This window comes from Rattus norvegicus, chromosome 3, assembly GCF_036323735.1.
Source record: "Rattus norvegicus strain BN/NHsdMcwi chromosome 3, GRCr8, whole genome shotgun sequence".
Classification (NCBI taxonomy): Eukaryota; Metazoa; Chordata; class Mammalia; order Rodentia; family Muridae; genus Rattus; species Rattus norvegicus.
The window spans coordinates 46,133,752-46,151,418 of NC_086021.1; the positions used below are offsets into that span (position 1 = coordinate 46,133,752).

The 17,667-nt window shown below is 40.8% G+C and overlaps 1 protein-coding gene across 6 annotated transcripts in view; it reads right to left on the minus strand.

Annotated features, from left to right (window-relative positions):
* The window catches only part of Lrp1b (LDL receptor related protein 1B), a 2,121,147-nt gene that overhangs the window by 1,129,751 nt on the left and 973,729 nt on the right, over positions 1-17,667 (minus strand). For all 6 annotated transcript variants that reach the window (XR_010064783.1, XM_063284873.1, XM_063284870.1 and 3 more), the window contains exon 6: positions 3,713-3,970. Coding sequence is in view for 5 of the 6 variants with exons in the window: in XM_063284873.1 (XP_063140943.1) it covers positions 3,713-3,970 (258 nt within the window). In the remaining variant the exon portion in view is untranslated. The remainder of the gene's footprint in view (positions 1-3,712; positions 3,971-17,667) is intronic.

The window sequence follows — 17,667 nt, forward strand, 5'->3', positions numbered from 1 at the left end:
AAAACAGGCAATCTCATGAGGAAGGAGGTTGGGAGGATGCTCAAGAATGTACCATAGATGTGGGAAGTGTGAGATCCTCAGGACCCACCAAACTTTTAACCCTAAATTTGTTCTGTCTAATAGAAATGCATGTACAGAGATGGAGCAGAGACTGAAGAATTGACAACTAATAATTGGCCCAATTTGGAACCCATCCCATGGTCAAATAGCAATTCGACATTATTAATGATAATATGTTATCCTTATAGACAGTCTAGCATAACTGTCCTTTGAAAGTCTCTACTCAGAAGCTGAATTAGCTGAGGCAGAATCCCACACCCAAACACTGAATCTAATTTAAGGCCTCTTAAGAAAAAAGTGGGAGAAGGATTGAAGGCCCTGAAGGAGCTTGTAACCCTTCATGAGGACCCACAGTGTCAACTAACATGGACTTCTGGGAGCTCTCAAAAACTAAACCACCAAGTAAAGACCACACAAGAGCTTGAACAAGGCCCCTGACACAAATGTAGTAGACATGAAGCTCAGTCTCCATCTCGGCCTCCAACAACTGGAATGGACCCTTTCACCAAAGTTGTATCTGTGCCCCGACAGGGCTGCCTTGTCTGACCTCAACGGAAGAAAATGCCTCTATCCTGCCAGAGACTTGATGCACTAGGGTCAGGGGATACCATGGTGGTGCCCATCCTCCCAGAGGAGAAGTGGGTGTGGAAGGAGGGTTTCTCTGAGGAAGGACTGGAGGGGGCAGTCTTTGTTGTAAACAAATAAATAAATGAATAAATGAATAAAGAAATACATAAATACATTTACAAAGATGAAAAAGTCAAGTCCATGCCAGAACATGCAAAAAAAAAAAAAAACTCATCATAATCTTCAGATTATTTGAGAATCACATACAACAACAGAGCAAAAGTATGTGTGACAATAGGTCTTTAATAATAAAATTAAAGATACCCTAATCTACTTCATTCACTTCTGAATAGTGTCCTGATGATATCAGCAGCTTACTTTTTATTCAGTGTCCGTGTTTCTACCACACTGTTCTCCAAGAAAACATTTAAAAAATAATTAACTGCAACAAATATGTTTTGTTAAGATACTTCAATAAAAATCAGGTTTATTTGCAAGTCAATTAACTCAAAATTATCTTCCAAATCTATTCTTTAGAGAACACAATGGCAGATATGAAATCAATGGTATCATAAATATGAAAATATAAAATCATGTGGAAATATGCTCTATCATGTTCTCCAGTGTTGCTTAATCAAAATGATTTCTCATGCATGTCATTGTACCCTCTCTTTCATTATTTCACAATATTGCTTTAAGGATTTTCTAAGTGTTAAGAGGCAACACACCTAGGGGAGCTACACAAGAAGCATTTGTAGGATATTTTGTACAACAAAAGTCTTCATAACACCACTTCCACCTCATTCACAATTTTTAAAAGTCCCAACTTCCTGATACTAGTAGTATGAGACTAACAATTTTGATTTGTTAGAGTGGAAAAACAAGATGGAGAGACAGAGAAGTATTTGTAAAAGCTATAAAATCTGGTTCAAATCAGACCACACTTTCTGTATGATGTTACCCAGCTTCTGAGAATCTCAATTTTTCATCTATAAAAGGAAATAATAGCTTTTTTATGGCATAAATAACCATTTAGCACGATGAATAAAATTATCATATCTGCATCTGAGGAGCATCCATTTTTCTAGCATTAAGCTAAACAAAATTTCAAACTAGCAAACAAATATGAGGCTTAGTTGTTTGAGGTCTGTTTTAACCATTTAATTTCGCATAACACTCTCATGATCTGAGTTAAAATTTTGTCTTTTATAAATCAAAAAGGGGCTATCTCTTCTTCTGGCTTGGGGATGAGTTGTATATGCAAAAATTAAATATATAGTGACTAAAAATCTATAACAGAACACATGACGTCATACGAGTCTGCGAACCAAGACATTTTGATATGTCTTGATTATTTTTTTTTAAAAAGAGCCCTTTGAAATGCATTTTGATAAGGTCAGATAAAAGACACCTAAAAACAATGGTGCTGAAAAATTGCAAATGTAATCTCTGAATTAGTTAATGGTGACATGCATTTAACTAGGCTTCCATTGGTCCATTATTTTAACTTATATGATGTGACAGAGGCTTTATGTAATTATACATGAAGGGAATATTCAAGCTTCATTATTAACTCACAAATTGTCATGGTAAATGTACAGTACATCATACTCCATGGCAGCTATGAAATGACAAGCTGCTAAAATGCAGAGCTTACAATTATGAAAGAGGCCAGGCAACCTTACCCACATTTCTGTCTACGCTATCATTAAATTACTTCTTCATACTTAAAACTTTTAAAAAATTAAAAGTGATTATATAATTATAAGACTTAAACCAAACATCATAAAAATTCTTTACACTAAATAAAATCATTAAGAGTCCACTTCTTTTCTTCATTTCAAAACGAATATGCTATTCAGCCTTCCCCGAGTGGCTAAACAAAATTAATCTTCATTCGTATAAATGTCTTGATATTTTATAAATAAAATATTAGTAAGTTATAAGGACATGTTTACAATTATTATGATGTAAAAAATTTTAAATTGTTTAGGTTTAAAAAGTAATGATTTTTTATAATTATCAAAGAGATAAATACTAGGGAATGGTAAATATAGAAAGAAGACAGCTGGAAGTAATCTTGGGAACAATCTTATGTGATTAGTGATTGTCCTGGTTACGTCACCATTATTTATGCTATTTATGGAGATGAATACATTTGTTTTAAATGGGGCAATCCAAATGAAACAAAAAGATAGTGCATTGGTTCAAATTCAGTTCTTGCATGGACCCATGTTTGAGATATGGTATGAAATACCAAACTTTGTTAAGGTGGGTATGGATGACTGTCCAAATCACCAAATACTTTTCATCAGCAAATTACATTTATTTGAGTTTAGAATATTTTTCTTTCTTAAGGTTTATGCTATTTTTCCATTTAATTTTAGCTTATAAAATTAATGAGGGCATCATTTTCTGTCAACAGAAAATAACTAGGTACATGTTAAAATTCTCATTCAAGGTTATCTAAGCATAGTCAAATAAATTTTCTTTCTCTGCAAGAGATGTGGAAGAGGGACTGTATATGTGATGTTCATATTTGTGTAACCTTATGATTTTAGTTTGTTGTACTAGGCACAGAGAGAAGAATGGTTACAAATCATAAAATCAAAATCAATCAATAATTCATATTTTAGAAAATAATAAAATGTACTGATTTGCTTTAATTAAAATCAATACAGAGATGTTTTTCTTTCAATTGGTATAAACCTAATAGTTTTCAGTTTATGTGAAATAAATACTATAGCCAGTAAGTCATAATTAGTAAAAATAATTTTCCGAATTTCTTCTTTTATTGAGATTCCATTTTTGCAGTCACAATGTTAACTATATTTCATCAAAAAGTGTCAATTACATGCCAGGTAGAACCCAGGCAATATGAAAAACTATTGCAACAAATATTGCAATTTGCTACTGAGGGACAAAGAGCTACTTAACCTGGATGAGTGAACACAAGCGAATATAAACCCAAGTCACTCATATTCACACATGCAGCTCTTTAGTCTGGCTAAGTAGAGAGGTAAGAAAAGAATGTAATGTCTAGGGGAAATTCTTGAGGGGCAATGCAGAAAATTGAAATACTTACTGTGGAAGGATTGAAGACTGTTAATTATCCTTTGATCTATCAATCTTCCTGATTTTGTCATCTGGCCACATTTGAGTTGATTAGAAGATTCTCTTGATTCAATCCAGCAAATCATTTCTTCACTATAAATAAAATCTAGAGTATGGATTTCATTTCTGTTAGCTGAGCTTAGAGTTGTCATTTTGCTTCCATTGATGTAGAAGAGCTCAATTGTTTCAGGACTTGCAATTAGTAACATAGGTGGCTTATCTGAAGGTTCTGGAACAAAACATATAAAATTGTTATTAAGAAAGAGGGCAGAGAAGAATTAAATGTATCACTATTTGCAGATGATATGATAGTATACTAAAGCAACCCCAAAAATTCTACCAGAGAACTTATTCGGCTGATAAACAACTTCAACAAAGTGGCCAGATATAAAATTAACTCAAATAAATCAGTAGTCTTCCTTTATACAAATGTTGAGCAGGCTGAGAAAGTAATTATGGAAACAACTCCCTTCACAATAGCCATAGATAATATAAAATACCATGTGATAACTCTAACCAATGAAAAGAATTTCCAGTATTTCAAGAAAGAAATCAAAGAAGATCTCAGAAAATGGAGAAATCTCCCATGCTCATGCATTGGCAGAATTCAAATAGTAAAATATCCATCCTACCAAAGACAAATTACAGATTCAATGCAATCCCCATAAAAGTTCCAACATAATTCTTCAAAGACATGGAAAGAACAATTCTCAAATTCATCTGGAAAGGCAAAAAACACAGAATAATGAAAACAATTCTTAACATTAAAAGAATGGGTGGGAGAATCATTATCCCTGACCTCAATTATACTACAGAGCAATAGTCATAAAAACTGCATGGTATTGGTACAGAGACAGATAAATTTATCAATGGAATAGAATTGAAGTCCCAGAAAAAAGCCACACACATACTCACACATGATCTTTGACAAAGAAGCCAAAAATATACAATGGAAAAAAGAAAGAATCTTCAATAAACTATGCTGGTCTAACTCTCTGCATGTAGGAAAATGAAAATGGACACATATTTGTCACCATGCACAAAGCACAAATCCAAGTGGATCAAGGACCTCCACATAAAACCAGATACACTCAATCTAAGAGAAGAAAAAGTGGTAAAGAGCTTTGAACTCATTTGCACAGGTGGAGATTTCCAAAACAGAACTCCAATGGCTCATGCTCTAAGATCAAGAATTGAAAAATGGGACCTTATGAAACTGGAAAGCTTCTGTAAATCAAAGTAATAGTCAATAGGACAAATAGGCAACCTAGAGATTGGGAAAAAATCTTCACTAACCCCACATTCAATAGAGGCCTAATATCTAAAAATATATAATGAACATAAGAAGCTAATGGCCAAAGTGACCAAATGACTCAATTAAAAAATGGGATATAGAGCTAAACTGAGATTCACAACAGAGGAATATCGAATGGTAGAGAAGCACCTAATGAAATGTTCAAAGTCCTTAGTGATGAGAGAAATGCAAATGAAAATGACCCTGAGATCCCACCTCCTACCAGTCAGAATGGCTAAGATCAAAACCTCAGGTGACAACACATGTTGGCAAGTATGTGGAGAATGAGGAACACGCCTCCATTCCATTGCTGGTGGGATTGCAAAGTGTTACAACCACTCTGGAAATCAATTTGGAGGTTCCACAGAAAGTTGGAAATAGACCTGCCTAAACACCCAGAAATACAACTCTTGGGAATATACCTAAAAGATGCCCCATCATGCCACAGGGACACGTGTTCCACTATGTACATAGTGGTCTTAATTGCAATAGCCAGAAGCTGGAAACAACCCAGATGTTCCACACTGTAGAGGGCCGCAATAACATTCGCCACCACTAGATGGCGCTGGCTTCCACTGCGCCCCACATGGAAGGCCGAGCTAGACAAGATGGTGCCAGCCTTCGCCGCGCCAGCCGACTTCCTTTCAGGAAGTTAACTGTGTGCACATTTGCAAGAGTGCCTTCATGCCAGGTCTTTGCCCACTCCAGGGCGTGCCTGATAAGATCATGAGTAATTGACCAATCAGGTGTGGATGCGCCACGCTAGGGTGTATATAAGCACGCCATGCCGGCGTGCGGGGCTTCTCCTTAAGATTAACATAAAAGTTTGGTCACAGCAAGGATTTCTATGTCCCTGCGTGTTTCTTGCTGGTGAGAGGTCGCGCGTGGGACATTTGGTGCCGAGAACCCAGGACAAAAAAGCCACATCATCGCTGGTGCCAAGGGGAGCTTCCGTTTCACGGAAGAAATCCAGAAGCTGTGGGACGCGGGTAAGACTCTGAGAGACTATGTTTAGCCTTGAGCTGTTCCATCTCACGCCTTTGCCGGATGCGGCAGGAGCCACTATGGTTGCTCTGGCAGCCCTCGGGCTTTTTCTATTGACCTTTGAGTTTCTAGTTACCGCCAAACGGCGTCAGAGGTCACGTGGGAGTTGCCCAGTTGTAACAGCAAAGCGGAGAGCGTTGGGGGAAGGGCGAGGCAGCGTGTCAGAAACAGTGTTAGATAAGGAATTAAAGAGTTCAAAGAGAAAAGGTGCACCTAAGAAAAAAGACCCTTCCAATGCGGAAGCGAGAGAGTGGGAAAAAAACGCCCCGGGGGAGATAAAACAGAGAAGGGAGAAAAAGGTCTTGAAAAGCAGAAGTCTTTATCCGATAAAGGATTCAAAGACTTCAGAGCTTGATAGCTCAGAGACAGATGAGCTTAGCTCCTCTGAGGGAGAGGATTTAGAAGATGAGGCAGCTCATCTGTGAAAAAGAAAGATACTACCCAGATGAACAACGAGCTAACAGCTTGGGTAAACAGAAGGAAGTGGGATGTGGAAACCATGCGGTTTCCCAGCCTATAAGCCCCAGCGCCCCTCCATCTTATATGGAGAGATTCCACTCAGATTCCTTCCTCACTAAAGAGGAACAGAAAAAGATACAGCAGGCATTCCCGGTGTTTGAGGCCGCCGATGGAGGCCGTGTTCACGCACCAGTAGAATATGTTCAAATTAAGGAACTTGCCGAGTCAGTCCGTAACTATGGAGTTAGTGCCAATTTTACTATTGCTCAAGTCGAAAGGCTTGCCACTCTGGCCATGACTCCAGGAGACTGGCAGACAACAGTGAAGGCTGCACTCCCTAATATGGGGCAATACATGGAATGGAAAGCCTTATGGTATGACGTCTCTCAGGCACAGGCCAAAGTCAATGCCATTGCTGAAGTCAATCAGAGAGACTGGACGCTTGATCTGCTAACAGGACAAGGGCAATATGCCAATAATCAAACTAACTATGACTGGGGAGCATACGCTCAAATTGCCACTGCCGCTGTTAAGGCGTGGAAGGCACTTTCCAAGAAGGGAGAGTCTGGGGGACACTTAACAAGAATCATACAAGCCCCCCAGGAGCCATTCTCAGACTTCGTGGCTAGGATGACAGAGGCAGCCGGCAGGATCTTTGGAGACCCTGAACAGGCAATGCCTTTAGTGGAACAGTTGGTCTATGAGCAAGTCACACAGGAATGCAGAGCAGCTATTACACCTAGGAAGAGCAAAGGATTACAGGACTGGCTGAGAGTTTGCCGAGAACTTGGAGGCCCACTTACTAATGCCGGCCTTGCAGCTGCTATCCTACAGGGCCAAAAGTGCTCAGGTACAGGTGATCGCAAGGTCTGCTATAACTGTGGCAAACCAGGACATTTGAAAAAGGAGTGTCAAGCCCTCACTAGGAAGAGAGCACCAGGACTGTGTACTAAGTGTGGGAAAGGCTATCATTGGGCTAGTGAGTGTCACTCAGTTAAAGATATCAGAGGCAGGCTTATTCAGCCCGGGCCTCCCCAGGCAGAAGGGGGTGTAAACACTCCAAAAATGGGTATCTGGGCCCCAGGTCTCAGGGCCCCAAAACATATGGGACTCCAGCTTACAACAGACGGACACCACGGTTCGCAGAGCCACAAGAGGCTCAGCAGGAGTGGACCTCTGTTCCACCACCCAATTCATATTAATGCCACTGATGGGTGTGCAACCTGTCCCCACTGACTACAAAGGCCCCCTACCCATGGGAAGTGTCGGCCTTATTATGGGACGGTCCTCCTTAACCATAAAGGGACTTATTGTTCACCCTAGAATAATAGATCAAGATTACACGGGAGAACTTCAAGTTCTCTGCTCGTGCCCTCAAGGCATTTTTTCCACTTCCCCAGATGACAGGATTGTTCAGTTGATTATTCTTCCAAGCTTACATGATCATTTTCCTTCTTCCGGGGTCCCTAGAGGTACCGCGAATTTTGGCTCTTCCGGGACTGATTCTGCTTATCTAATGATGGACCTTAATTCCAGACCCTCTTTAGAGTTGAATATAGAAGGGAAAACTTTTAAGGGAATTCTAGATACAGGGGCTGATAAGAGCATTATCTCCTCTAAGTGGTGGCCTAAGGCATGGCCTGCCACTCAATCATCCCATTCCTTACAAGGACTAGGGTATGAGGCCAGCCTCACTATCAGCTCACGCTCCTTGATCTGGCATGCTCCAGAAGGCCAATCAGGAATGTTTATTCCTTATGTCCTCCCTCTTCCTGTTAACATTTGGGGGAGGGATGTCTTACAGGGTCTAGGTCTGACATTGACCAACGAGTACTCTCAACAAGCTGTCGAGATTATGAAGAGAATGGGCTATGAGAAAGGGAAGGGATTAGGAAAAAAGGAACAAGGAAAATTAGAACCGGTCCCACAAGAAGGTAATACAGGAAGGCAGGGCCTGGGTTTTTCCTAGGTGCCATTAAGGGTTCTATGCCCATACCCTGGCTCACGAAGGAAGCAATATGGGTTCTTCAATGGCATCTATCCTCTGAAAAATTAGAAGCTGCCACTAAATTGGTTAATGAACAATTACAGCTTGGTCATTTAGAACCGTCCATTTCACCATGGAATACTCCTATTTTTGTGATAAAGAAAAAATCAGGAAAATGGAGACTTCTCCATGATTTGAGAGCCATTAATGCACAGATGCGTTTATTTGGCTCAATCCAACGAGGCCTACCCTTACTCTCCGCCTTACCTAAGCAATGGAAGATAATAATTATAGACATTAAGGATTGTTTCTTTTCCATCCCCTTGTGTCCACAAGACAGACAGAGGTTTGCATTTACTATACCAGCTATTAATCATCTTGAACCTGATAAGAGATTTCAGTGGAAGGTCCTGCCTCAAGGCATGGCCAATAGCCCCACTATTTGCCAACTATATGTGCAACGAGCCCTTGAACCTATAAGGAAGCAATTTCCATCTTTGTTGCTGGCTCATTACATGGATGATATCTTAGCATGTGATAAAGATTTAACAACCTTACAGACCTCATATCCCATCTTAATCAAAACATTGGGACAATGGGGACTACAAGTCGCTGCAGAAAATGTTCAAATTGCAGAAATTGGCTCATTTCTGGGATCGGTCATTTATCCTGAAAAAATAGTTCCCCAGAAATTAGAGATTCGCAGAGATCATTTACATACCTTAAATGATTTCCAAAAATTATTGGGAGATATAAATTGGCTGAGACCATTTTTAAAGGTTTCCTCTGCTGAGTTGAAACCTTTATTTGATATTTTGGAAGGGGACTCTCATATCTCCTCTCCGAGAGCATTGACGCCAGCCACAAACCAGGCCTTACAAGTTGTAGAAAAAGCCTTACAGGATGCTCAATTGCAGCGCATTGATGAGACCAAGCCTTTTGACTTGTGTGTTTTCAAAACTATGCAATTGCCAACAGCTGTCTTGTGGCAGGATGGGCCTTTATTATGGATCCATCCCAATGCATCTCCTGCTAAGATTATTGACTGGTATCCCAATGCGGTTGCTCAGCTTGCACTCCGCGGGTTGAAGGCAGCTATTACTCATTTTGGGAAAGAACCCAAAACCTTGATAGTACCATATACAGCCATTCAGGTTCAAACATTAGCTGCTACCTCAAATGCTTGGGCAGTGTTAGTTACTTCCTTTGCTGGACAGATTTATAATCATTATCTGAAACACCCGATCCTACAATTTGCTTTAAGCCAAGCCATTGTGTTCCCACACATAATGTCTCAGAAACCACTTGTTGATGGGGTTGTAGTGTATACAGATGGGTCAAAAACTGGTATAGGTGCTTATGTGGTCAATAATAAGGTAGTACCTAAGCAGTATAATGAAACCTCACCTCAAGTTGTGGAATGTTTAGTGGTGCTAGAGGTCCTTGAGACCTTCCCAGGCCCGCTTAACATTGTGTCAGATTCCTCTTATGTGGTTAATGCAGTTAAGGTTCTTGAGGTGGCTGGATTAATCAGGCCTTCCAACAAACTTACTCAAGTTTTTCAACAAATTCAATCTACCCTTCTCAGCAGGAGATCCCCTGTATTCATAACACATATTAGAGCTCACTCGGGCCTTCCTGGGCCAATGTCCCGCGGAAATGACCTAGCGGACAAAGCTACAAGAGTGATTGCAGTTGCCTTGTCCCCTCAATTAGATGTAGCAAAAGAATTTCACAGACAATTTCATGTGATGGCTGAAACTTTACGCCGCCGATTTGCTTTGACTAGAAAAGAAGCTAGGGAGATAGTTACCCAATGTCAAAATTGTTGTCAGTTCCTGCCTGTACCCCATGTGGGAGTTAACCCACGAGGAATCCAACCACTACAGGTTTGGCAAATGGATGTTACTCATATCACTTCTTTTGGAAAACTTCAGTAACTACATGTTTCTATTGATACATGCTCTGGCATTATGTTTGCTACACCTCTAACAGGAGAAAAGTCCTCACATGCAATTCCACATTGCCTCGAGGCGTGGAGCGCTTGGGGTAAACCCAAACTCCTTAAGACAGACAATGGACCAGTTTATACTTCTCAAAAATTTCAACAATTCTGCCAACAGATGGAGGTGACTCATATGACTGGTCTCCCATATAATCCTCAGGGACAGGGCATTGTAGAACATGCCCATCGTACTCTCAAATCCTATTTAATTAAACAAAAAGGGGGAGTCGAGGAAGCTCTACCCTCAGTACCAAGAGTAGCTGTTTCCATGGCACTCTTCACCCTTAATTTTTTTTTAATCTTGATGCCCAAGGCCATACTGCGGCCGAACATCACTATTCAGAGCCTGATAGACCAAAAGAGATGGTAAAATGGAAAGATGTTTTGACTGGTCTATGGAAAGGCCCAGATCCTATTTTAATAAGATCCAGGGGAGAGGTTTGTGTTTTCCCACAGGAAGAAGACAACCCATTCTGGCTACCGGAACGACTGACATGGAGAATTCTGATGCCTAGAAATGACTCCCGGATGAATCCCTCGGAAACTACCTCTAGCCCTCACACTGCCTCTTTGGATTTGGATTCCTAGTACTTCTAAGAATGGGTGGGGGTGGCTCTTTTTGGTGGAGCCCTATGCTGTGGATTAGTATTTATGCTATGGTTGGTTTGCAAACTCAGATCTCAACAGAAACGTGACAAGGCCGTTATCACTCAAGCACTTGTGGCCATTTGAACAAGGGGCCTCCCCTAAAATTTGGTTATCTATCTTCAAAAATTAGTCGGTATCTGAGTTCTCTGCTCTTGCACCCCATGGATCTGTGGATCCATTGCACTGGGATGAGAGACTCCATGATTCTTTGATCAGCCCTTCTACATCGCTGAGGTTTCCTCATTGCACGCGTTAGGGTGATCATGATCTCCCCACTAACTCACCTTCTGGCTGGCCTCTTTTTAGAGTTCGCCCTAGGTCATTATCAGTTACTGTCACACAGCACTGTGGTATCCGGAGACGGGCAACTTTCCTCATGCAAAGACCAATCTAAGACACAGGGCCCAATGGTGATAGGGTTACCCTTCGACAGATAAGGCTTTGACATAGAGGAACGACCTAAGACAGGAGCCACAGCAGATGGATGTAACTGCAGGGACCTAGACCAATCTAGACAATAATTTACTGTTATTAGTTAATAAAATGATAAGGAGGAGATGTAGAGGGCCGCAATAACATTCGCCACCACTAGATGGCGCTGGCTTCCACTGCACCCCACGTGGAAGGCCGAGCTAGACAAGATGGCACCAGCCTTCACCGCGCCAGCCGACTTCCTTTCAGGAAGTTAACTGTGTGCGCATGTGCAAGAGTGCCTTCGTGCCAGGTCTTTGCCCACTCCGGGGCGTGCCTGATAAGATCATGAGTAAGCGACCAATCAGGTGTGGATGCACCGAGCTAGGGTGTATATAAGTGCGCCATGCCGGCGTGCGGGGCTTCTCCTTAAGATTAAAATAAAAGTTTGGTCACAGCAAGGATTTCTATGTCCCCGCGTGTTTCTTGCCAGCGAGAGGTCGCGCGTGGGACACCACATGAAAAGAATGGATACATAAAATGTACTTCATTTACACAACGTAATACTACTCTGCTATTAAGAATGAGGACACCTTCTGGTTTCTGCCTATGCAGTTAGCTGATCCTGGGACACAGCTCTTTGTACCCAGATCCTATGGGTACAGAGCTGGATTCTCAGAAGTACAGACATTCCTGAGAGCTCAGATCCTATTGAAAGAAAGCAGTCTCAAGGAGTATTGACACACAGGCTTAGAGGAGGGTCAAGCCACTGTCAGAGAGAGGAAGAAAAGCTAACACCAGAGATAAGCAGATGATGAGAAGCAAGGGCAAGACCCTAAGCAACTGAAATCAAGACCACCTGGCATCATCATTGCTCAGTTCCCCCACCCAGCAATCCCTGGATACTCAAACACACCAGAAAAGCAAGATTTTGATTTAAAATCACAACTCATATTATGGTAGAGGACTTTAAAAAGGAAATAAATAAATCCCTTAAAGAAATACAGGACAATACAGGTAGCACCCTTTAGAGGAAACACAAAAATCCCTTAAAAAATTACAGGAAAACACAACCAAATAGGTGGAGGTTTTGAAGAGAACCATCCAGAATGTAAATGGAAATAGAAACAACAAAAAAAATCACAAAGGGATACAACCCTGGGGATAGAAAACCTAGGAGAAAGATCAGGCGTCATTCAAGCAAGCATTACCAACAGAATGCAAGAGATAGAAGAGAGAATTTCAGGGGCAGAAGATAACATAGAAAACATTGACACAAAAATCAAAGATAATGTGAAATGCAAAAAGCTCCTAGCCCAAAGCATCCAGGAAATCCAGGACACAATGAAAAGACCAAACCTAAGGAAAATAGGTATAGAAGAGAGCAAAGAATCCCAAATTAAAGGGCCAGTAAATATCTTCAACAAAATTATAGAAGAAAACTTCCCTAACCTAAAGGAAGATATGTATAAATATACAAGAAGCATACATAACTTCAAATAGCTTGGACCAGAAAAGTAATTCCTACTATAACATAATAGTCAAAACACCAAATGCACAAAATTAAAGAATGTTAAAGGCAGTAAGGGAAAAATGTCAAGTAACATATAAAAGCAGACCTATCAGAATCACACCAGACTTTTTACCAGAGAATACGAAAGCCAGAAGATACTGGGCAAATATCATACAGACCCTAAGAGAACACAAATGACAGCCCGAGTTACTATATCCAGCCAAACTCTCAATTAACATAGATGGAGAAATCAAGATATTATATGACAAAGCCAAATTTATAGAATATCTTTCAAAAATGCCAGCACTACAAAGGATAATAAATGGAAAACTCCAACACACAGAGGGAAACCACACCCTGGAAAAAGCAAGAAAAAATCAACTAACCCAAAAGAAGATAGCCACACATACATAACAATGAAAATAAAAGAAACAACAATCACTGGTCCGTAGTATCTCTTAGCATCAATGGACTCAATTCTCTAATAAAAATACATAGACTAACAGACTGGAAATGTACAGAGGATCCAGCATTTTGCTGTATACAGGAAACACACCTCAGTGACAAAGGCAATGCTACCTCAGAGTAAAAGGCTGAGAAACAATTTTCCAAACAAATGGTCCCACAAAGTAGGAGTAGGCATTCCAATATCAAATAAAATTGACTTTTAACCAAAAGTTATCAAAAAAGATAAGGAAGGACACTTCATATTCATCGAAGGAAAAATCCACCAAGATGAACTCTCAATCCTGAATATCTATGCTCCAAATGTAAGGGGATCTACATTCATAAAAGAAACCTTACTAAAGCTCAAAACACACATAGCACCTTACACAATAATAGAGGGAGACTTCAACACCCCACTCTTATCAATGGACACTTCATGGACACAGAAATTAAAAAGAGACACAGAGAGGCTAACAGAAATTTTGCACCAAATGGACTTAACAGATATCTATAGAACATTTCATCCTAAAACTAAAAAAAGTACACATCTACAAAAGCCAGTCCTCAACATGTCAAGAATTGACAAATTTGACTTCATAAAATTACAAAGTTTCTTTATTGCAAGGGACACTGTCATTAGGACAAAACTGCAACCACCAGATTTGGGAAAGATCTTTACCAATCCTACATCAGATAGAGGGCTAATATTCAATGTATACAAAGAACTCAAGAAATTAGACTCCAGAGAAACAACTAACCATATTAAAAATTGGATACAGAGCTAAACAAAGAATTCTCAACTGAGACATATAAAATGGCTGAGAAGCATCTAAAGAAATATTCCACATCCTTAGTCATCTGGGAAGTGCAAATCAAAACAACTCTGAGATTCCACCTCATACCAGTCAAAATGGCATACTCAAAATCTGAGGTGCTGTTAAGGATTTGGAGAAAGAGGAACACTCCTCCATTGTTGGTAGAATTGCTGGTACAACCACTGTGGAAATGAGTCTGGAGGTTTCCAAGGAAATTGGACATAGTACTACCTCAGAACATACCTCAGACATAGTACTACCCAGCTATGCCACTCCTAGGCATGTACCCAAAAGCTGCTCGAACACATAACAAGGACTCATGGTCCACTATGTTCATAACAGCCTTATTTATAATAGCCAGAACCTGGAAAGAACCCAGATGTCCCTCAACAGAGGAATGGATACAGAAAATGTGGTAGGTACATTTGCACAATGGAATACCACTCAACTATTAAAAACAATGACTTCATACAATTCATAAGCAAATGGATGGTACTAGAAAATATCCTGAGTGATGTAACCCAATCACAAAAAAATACACATAGTATGTACTCATTGAACTATTGATCAGTGGATATCAGCTGAAAACTGAAATTACACAAGATAAAACCCACAGACCCCATGAATCTCAAGAAGAAGGATGATGTGCATGGTGACAGGGGCTGGATACAGCTGTCTCCTGAAAAGCTCTGCCAGAGCCTGATAAATACAGAGACAAGTGTTCACAGTCATCCATTGAACTAAGAACCGAGTCCCTATGGGAGGAGTTAGAGAAAGGATTGAAGAAATGAAGGGTTCTGCAACCCAACATAACCCAACCAACAAGAATACCAACCAACCAGAGCTCCCAGGTACTAAACCACCATCCAAAGAGTACACATGGACAGACCCATGGCTCCAGCTGCATATGTAGCAGAATATGCCCTTGTTGGGCACCAATGGAGGAGAATCCTTTGGTCCTGCCACTGCTCGACCCCCGAGGTTAGGGGAAAGATAGTGCCTAGAGGCTGGAAGGGGAGGGTGGATGGGTGGGTGACCAACCTTGTAGAAGAAGGGCAAGGGAGGATGGGTTAGTGGGTTTATAGATGGGAAACCGAGAAAGGGGATAACATTTGAAATGTAAATAAATAAAAAATATCCAATAATAAAAAAGAAGTACGAGGCCATCCTGAGTTTTGCAGGCAAATGGATGGAACTAGAAAATATCATCTTCAGTGTGGTTACCTAGACCCAAAAGGACAAGCACTGTATGTTCTCCCTAATAAGTAGCTATTAGCTATAAAAAAGTACAGAATACCAAATATACGGTCTGCAGTACTCCAAAATGTCTAAAAGCTGAAGTGCCCAAGTGAGAATGCCTCAGTCCTCCTTGGGAGGGAAAAAAAATCAACCACAATGGGGAGGGAGAAAGGGATAGTGTGTTGGAGTGGAGGGAGAAGGGAACACGATCTGGAATTGTGTGTTGGGGGAAAATGACGGAAGCCCCGAGGGCCAGCAAAAAAAAAAAATGGAAACATTGGGAGCTATCCTGGGAGGAAGGAGGTTGGGAGGACCCTCCAGAATGTACTAGAGACCTTGGACCTAAGAGACACTCAGGACTCAAAGTAGGGGACCCTAGAAAAAATGTCCTACATTAGTTATAGGAAACTTGTTGAGTCCACCTCCAGCAGAAAGACGGGGCATGAAGTGAGGGATGGGGTTGCTATCCCACAGTCAAAACTCTGACCCATAGTTCTTCCTGTCTGAAAGAAATGCAGGAATGGAAATGGAGAAGTGCCTGAGGAAAAGACGATCCAGGGACAGGCCCCAAGTGGGATTCAGGTGAAGGGGAGGCCCCAATACCTGACACACTACTGAGGCTATCGGGCACTCACAAAAAGGGACCTAAAAGACCCAATGAACAGCTGAAAGAATCAGATGCAGATATGTGCACCGAACCAACTAATAGAAGCTGCTCACCCCTTTGTTGAATTTGGAAAAAGTTGGAGGAAGCTGAAAAGGAGGGCAACCATTTAGGAGCAGCAGCAGTCTCAATTATCCTGGACCCCTGAGATCTCTCAGTCTCTGATCACTAACCAGGCAGTAGACACCAGCTGACCTGAGGCCCCCAACACTTATACAGCAGAGGACTCCTGGATCTGGCGTCAGTCAGTGAAGATGTACCTAACTCTCAAGAGACTGGAGGCCCTGGGAAGTTGAGAGGTCTGTTGAGGTAGGGTGGGGACATCCTCTTGGAGACAGGATTGGCGGAGTGTTGATGTGGTATGGGAAGAGGAATGTGGGATGATGGACCAGGAGGGATCTGGAGTACAAAAATAAATAAAAAATTAAAAAAGTGAGAAAGAGGGGTTGATATTGTCTTGCTTTTCAATGGTGCATTATCAATTGAAAGTTCCTCCTGTACTTTCCAAACATCACTGGAGTATCTAAGAATGATTTCACGAAGACCTTTTAAATAAGCTACACACATGTCTCACTGAATGCATCATTTCAGTTTCTGGGAAAATGTATTTGTCCGAGCATTTTCTTCCATTACACCCTAAACCAAAATGTGTGGTCTGAATTTAAAGGACATGCTCTTAAGTTTTATATATGTTGAACACAGGAAGTTCTGTGCTGTGAGTTTTGGTTTTTGTTTTAGCTACAATGCTGTATCTGAATGACCTACTCTACAGTTGCTGAGTGTCCCTTGGGAGTAAGGACATACATTTAGAAAACGAATGTGAAAGGTAAGAAATAGACCCTCTGGAGCACAACAAAGGAAACTCAGGCTCCTAGCAAGATGCACTTTTAACCTTGACCTTTCTGGCTGTAGAGTGTTCTAAGACCCAATCAATCAATTCTAGATGGAAAACAAACTTTAAGACTGTGCTTTTATGTAATCCTTTCATTGGGATCTGATGTTTTTGATGGGTGAAATGAAATTGTCCAGAATTTTAAAGACACTTTCAAAGGTAGTAACAAACCCCACATGAAAACAAGTGTTTCCAGAGCGTGGTTTCATGCTCACAGTAGTATTATTACTGAAGTGCTAGAAAACTCAGAATTTCTTATTTCAGCTTCTTAAAATTCGCTATAGCAATGTACCACTAAGTCTTTTTGGCTCACATTACAAACCTCTCATTACTCATGTCCACTGCATCCCATGACAAGCTGCCAGGATTTCTCTCAAGACTTACTACTGTGGCATTTCACCTGTTTTCCCTCCTTATAATGCTGTCTCCTCTAAATTGTCTTCCATCACACAAGCCATAATTATGCCAACAAAAGTCAGTGCAGATAATACCAACTTTAGGTTCAGTC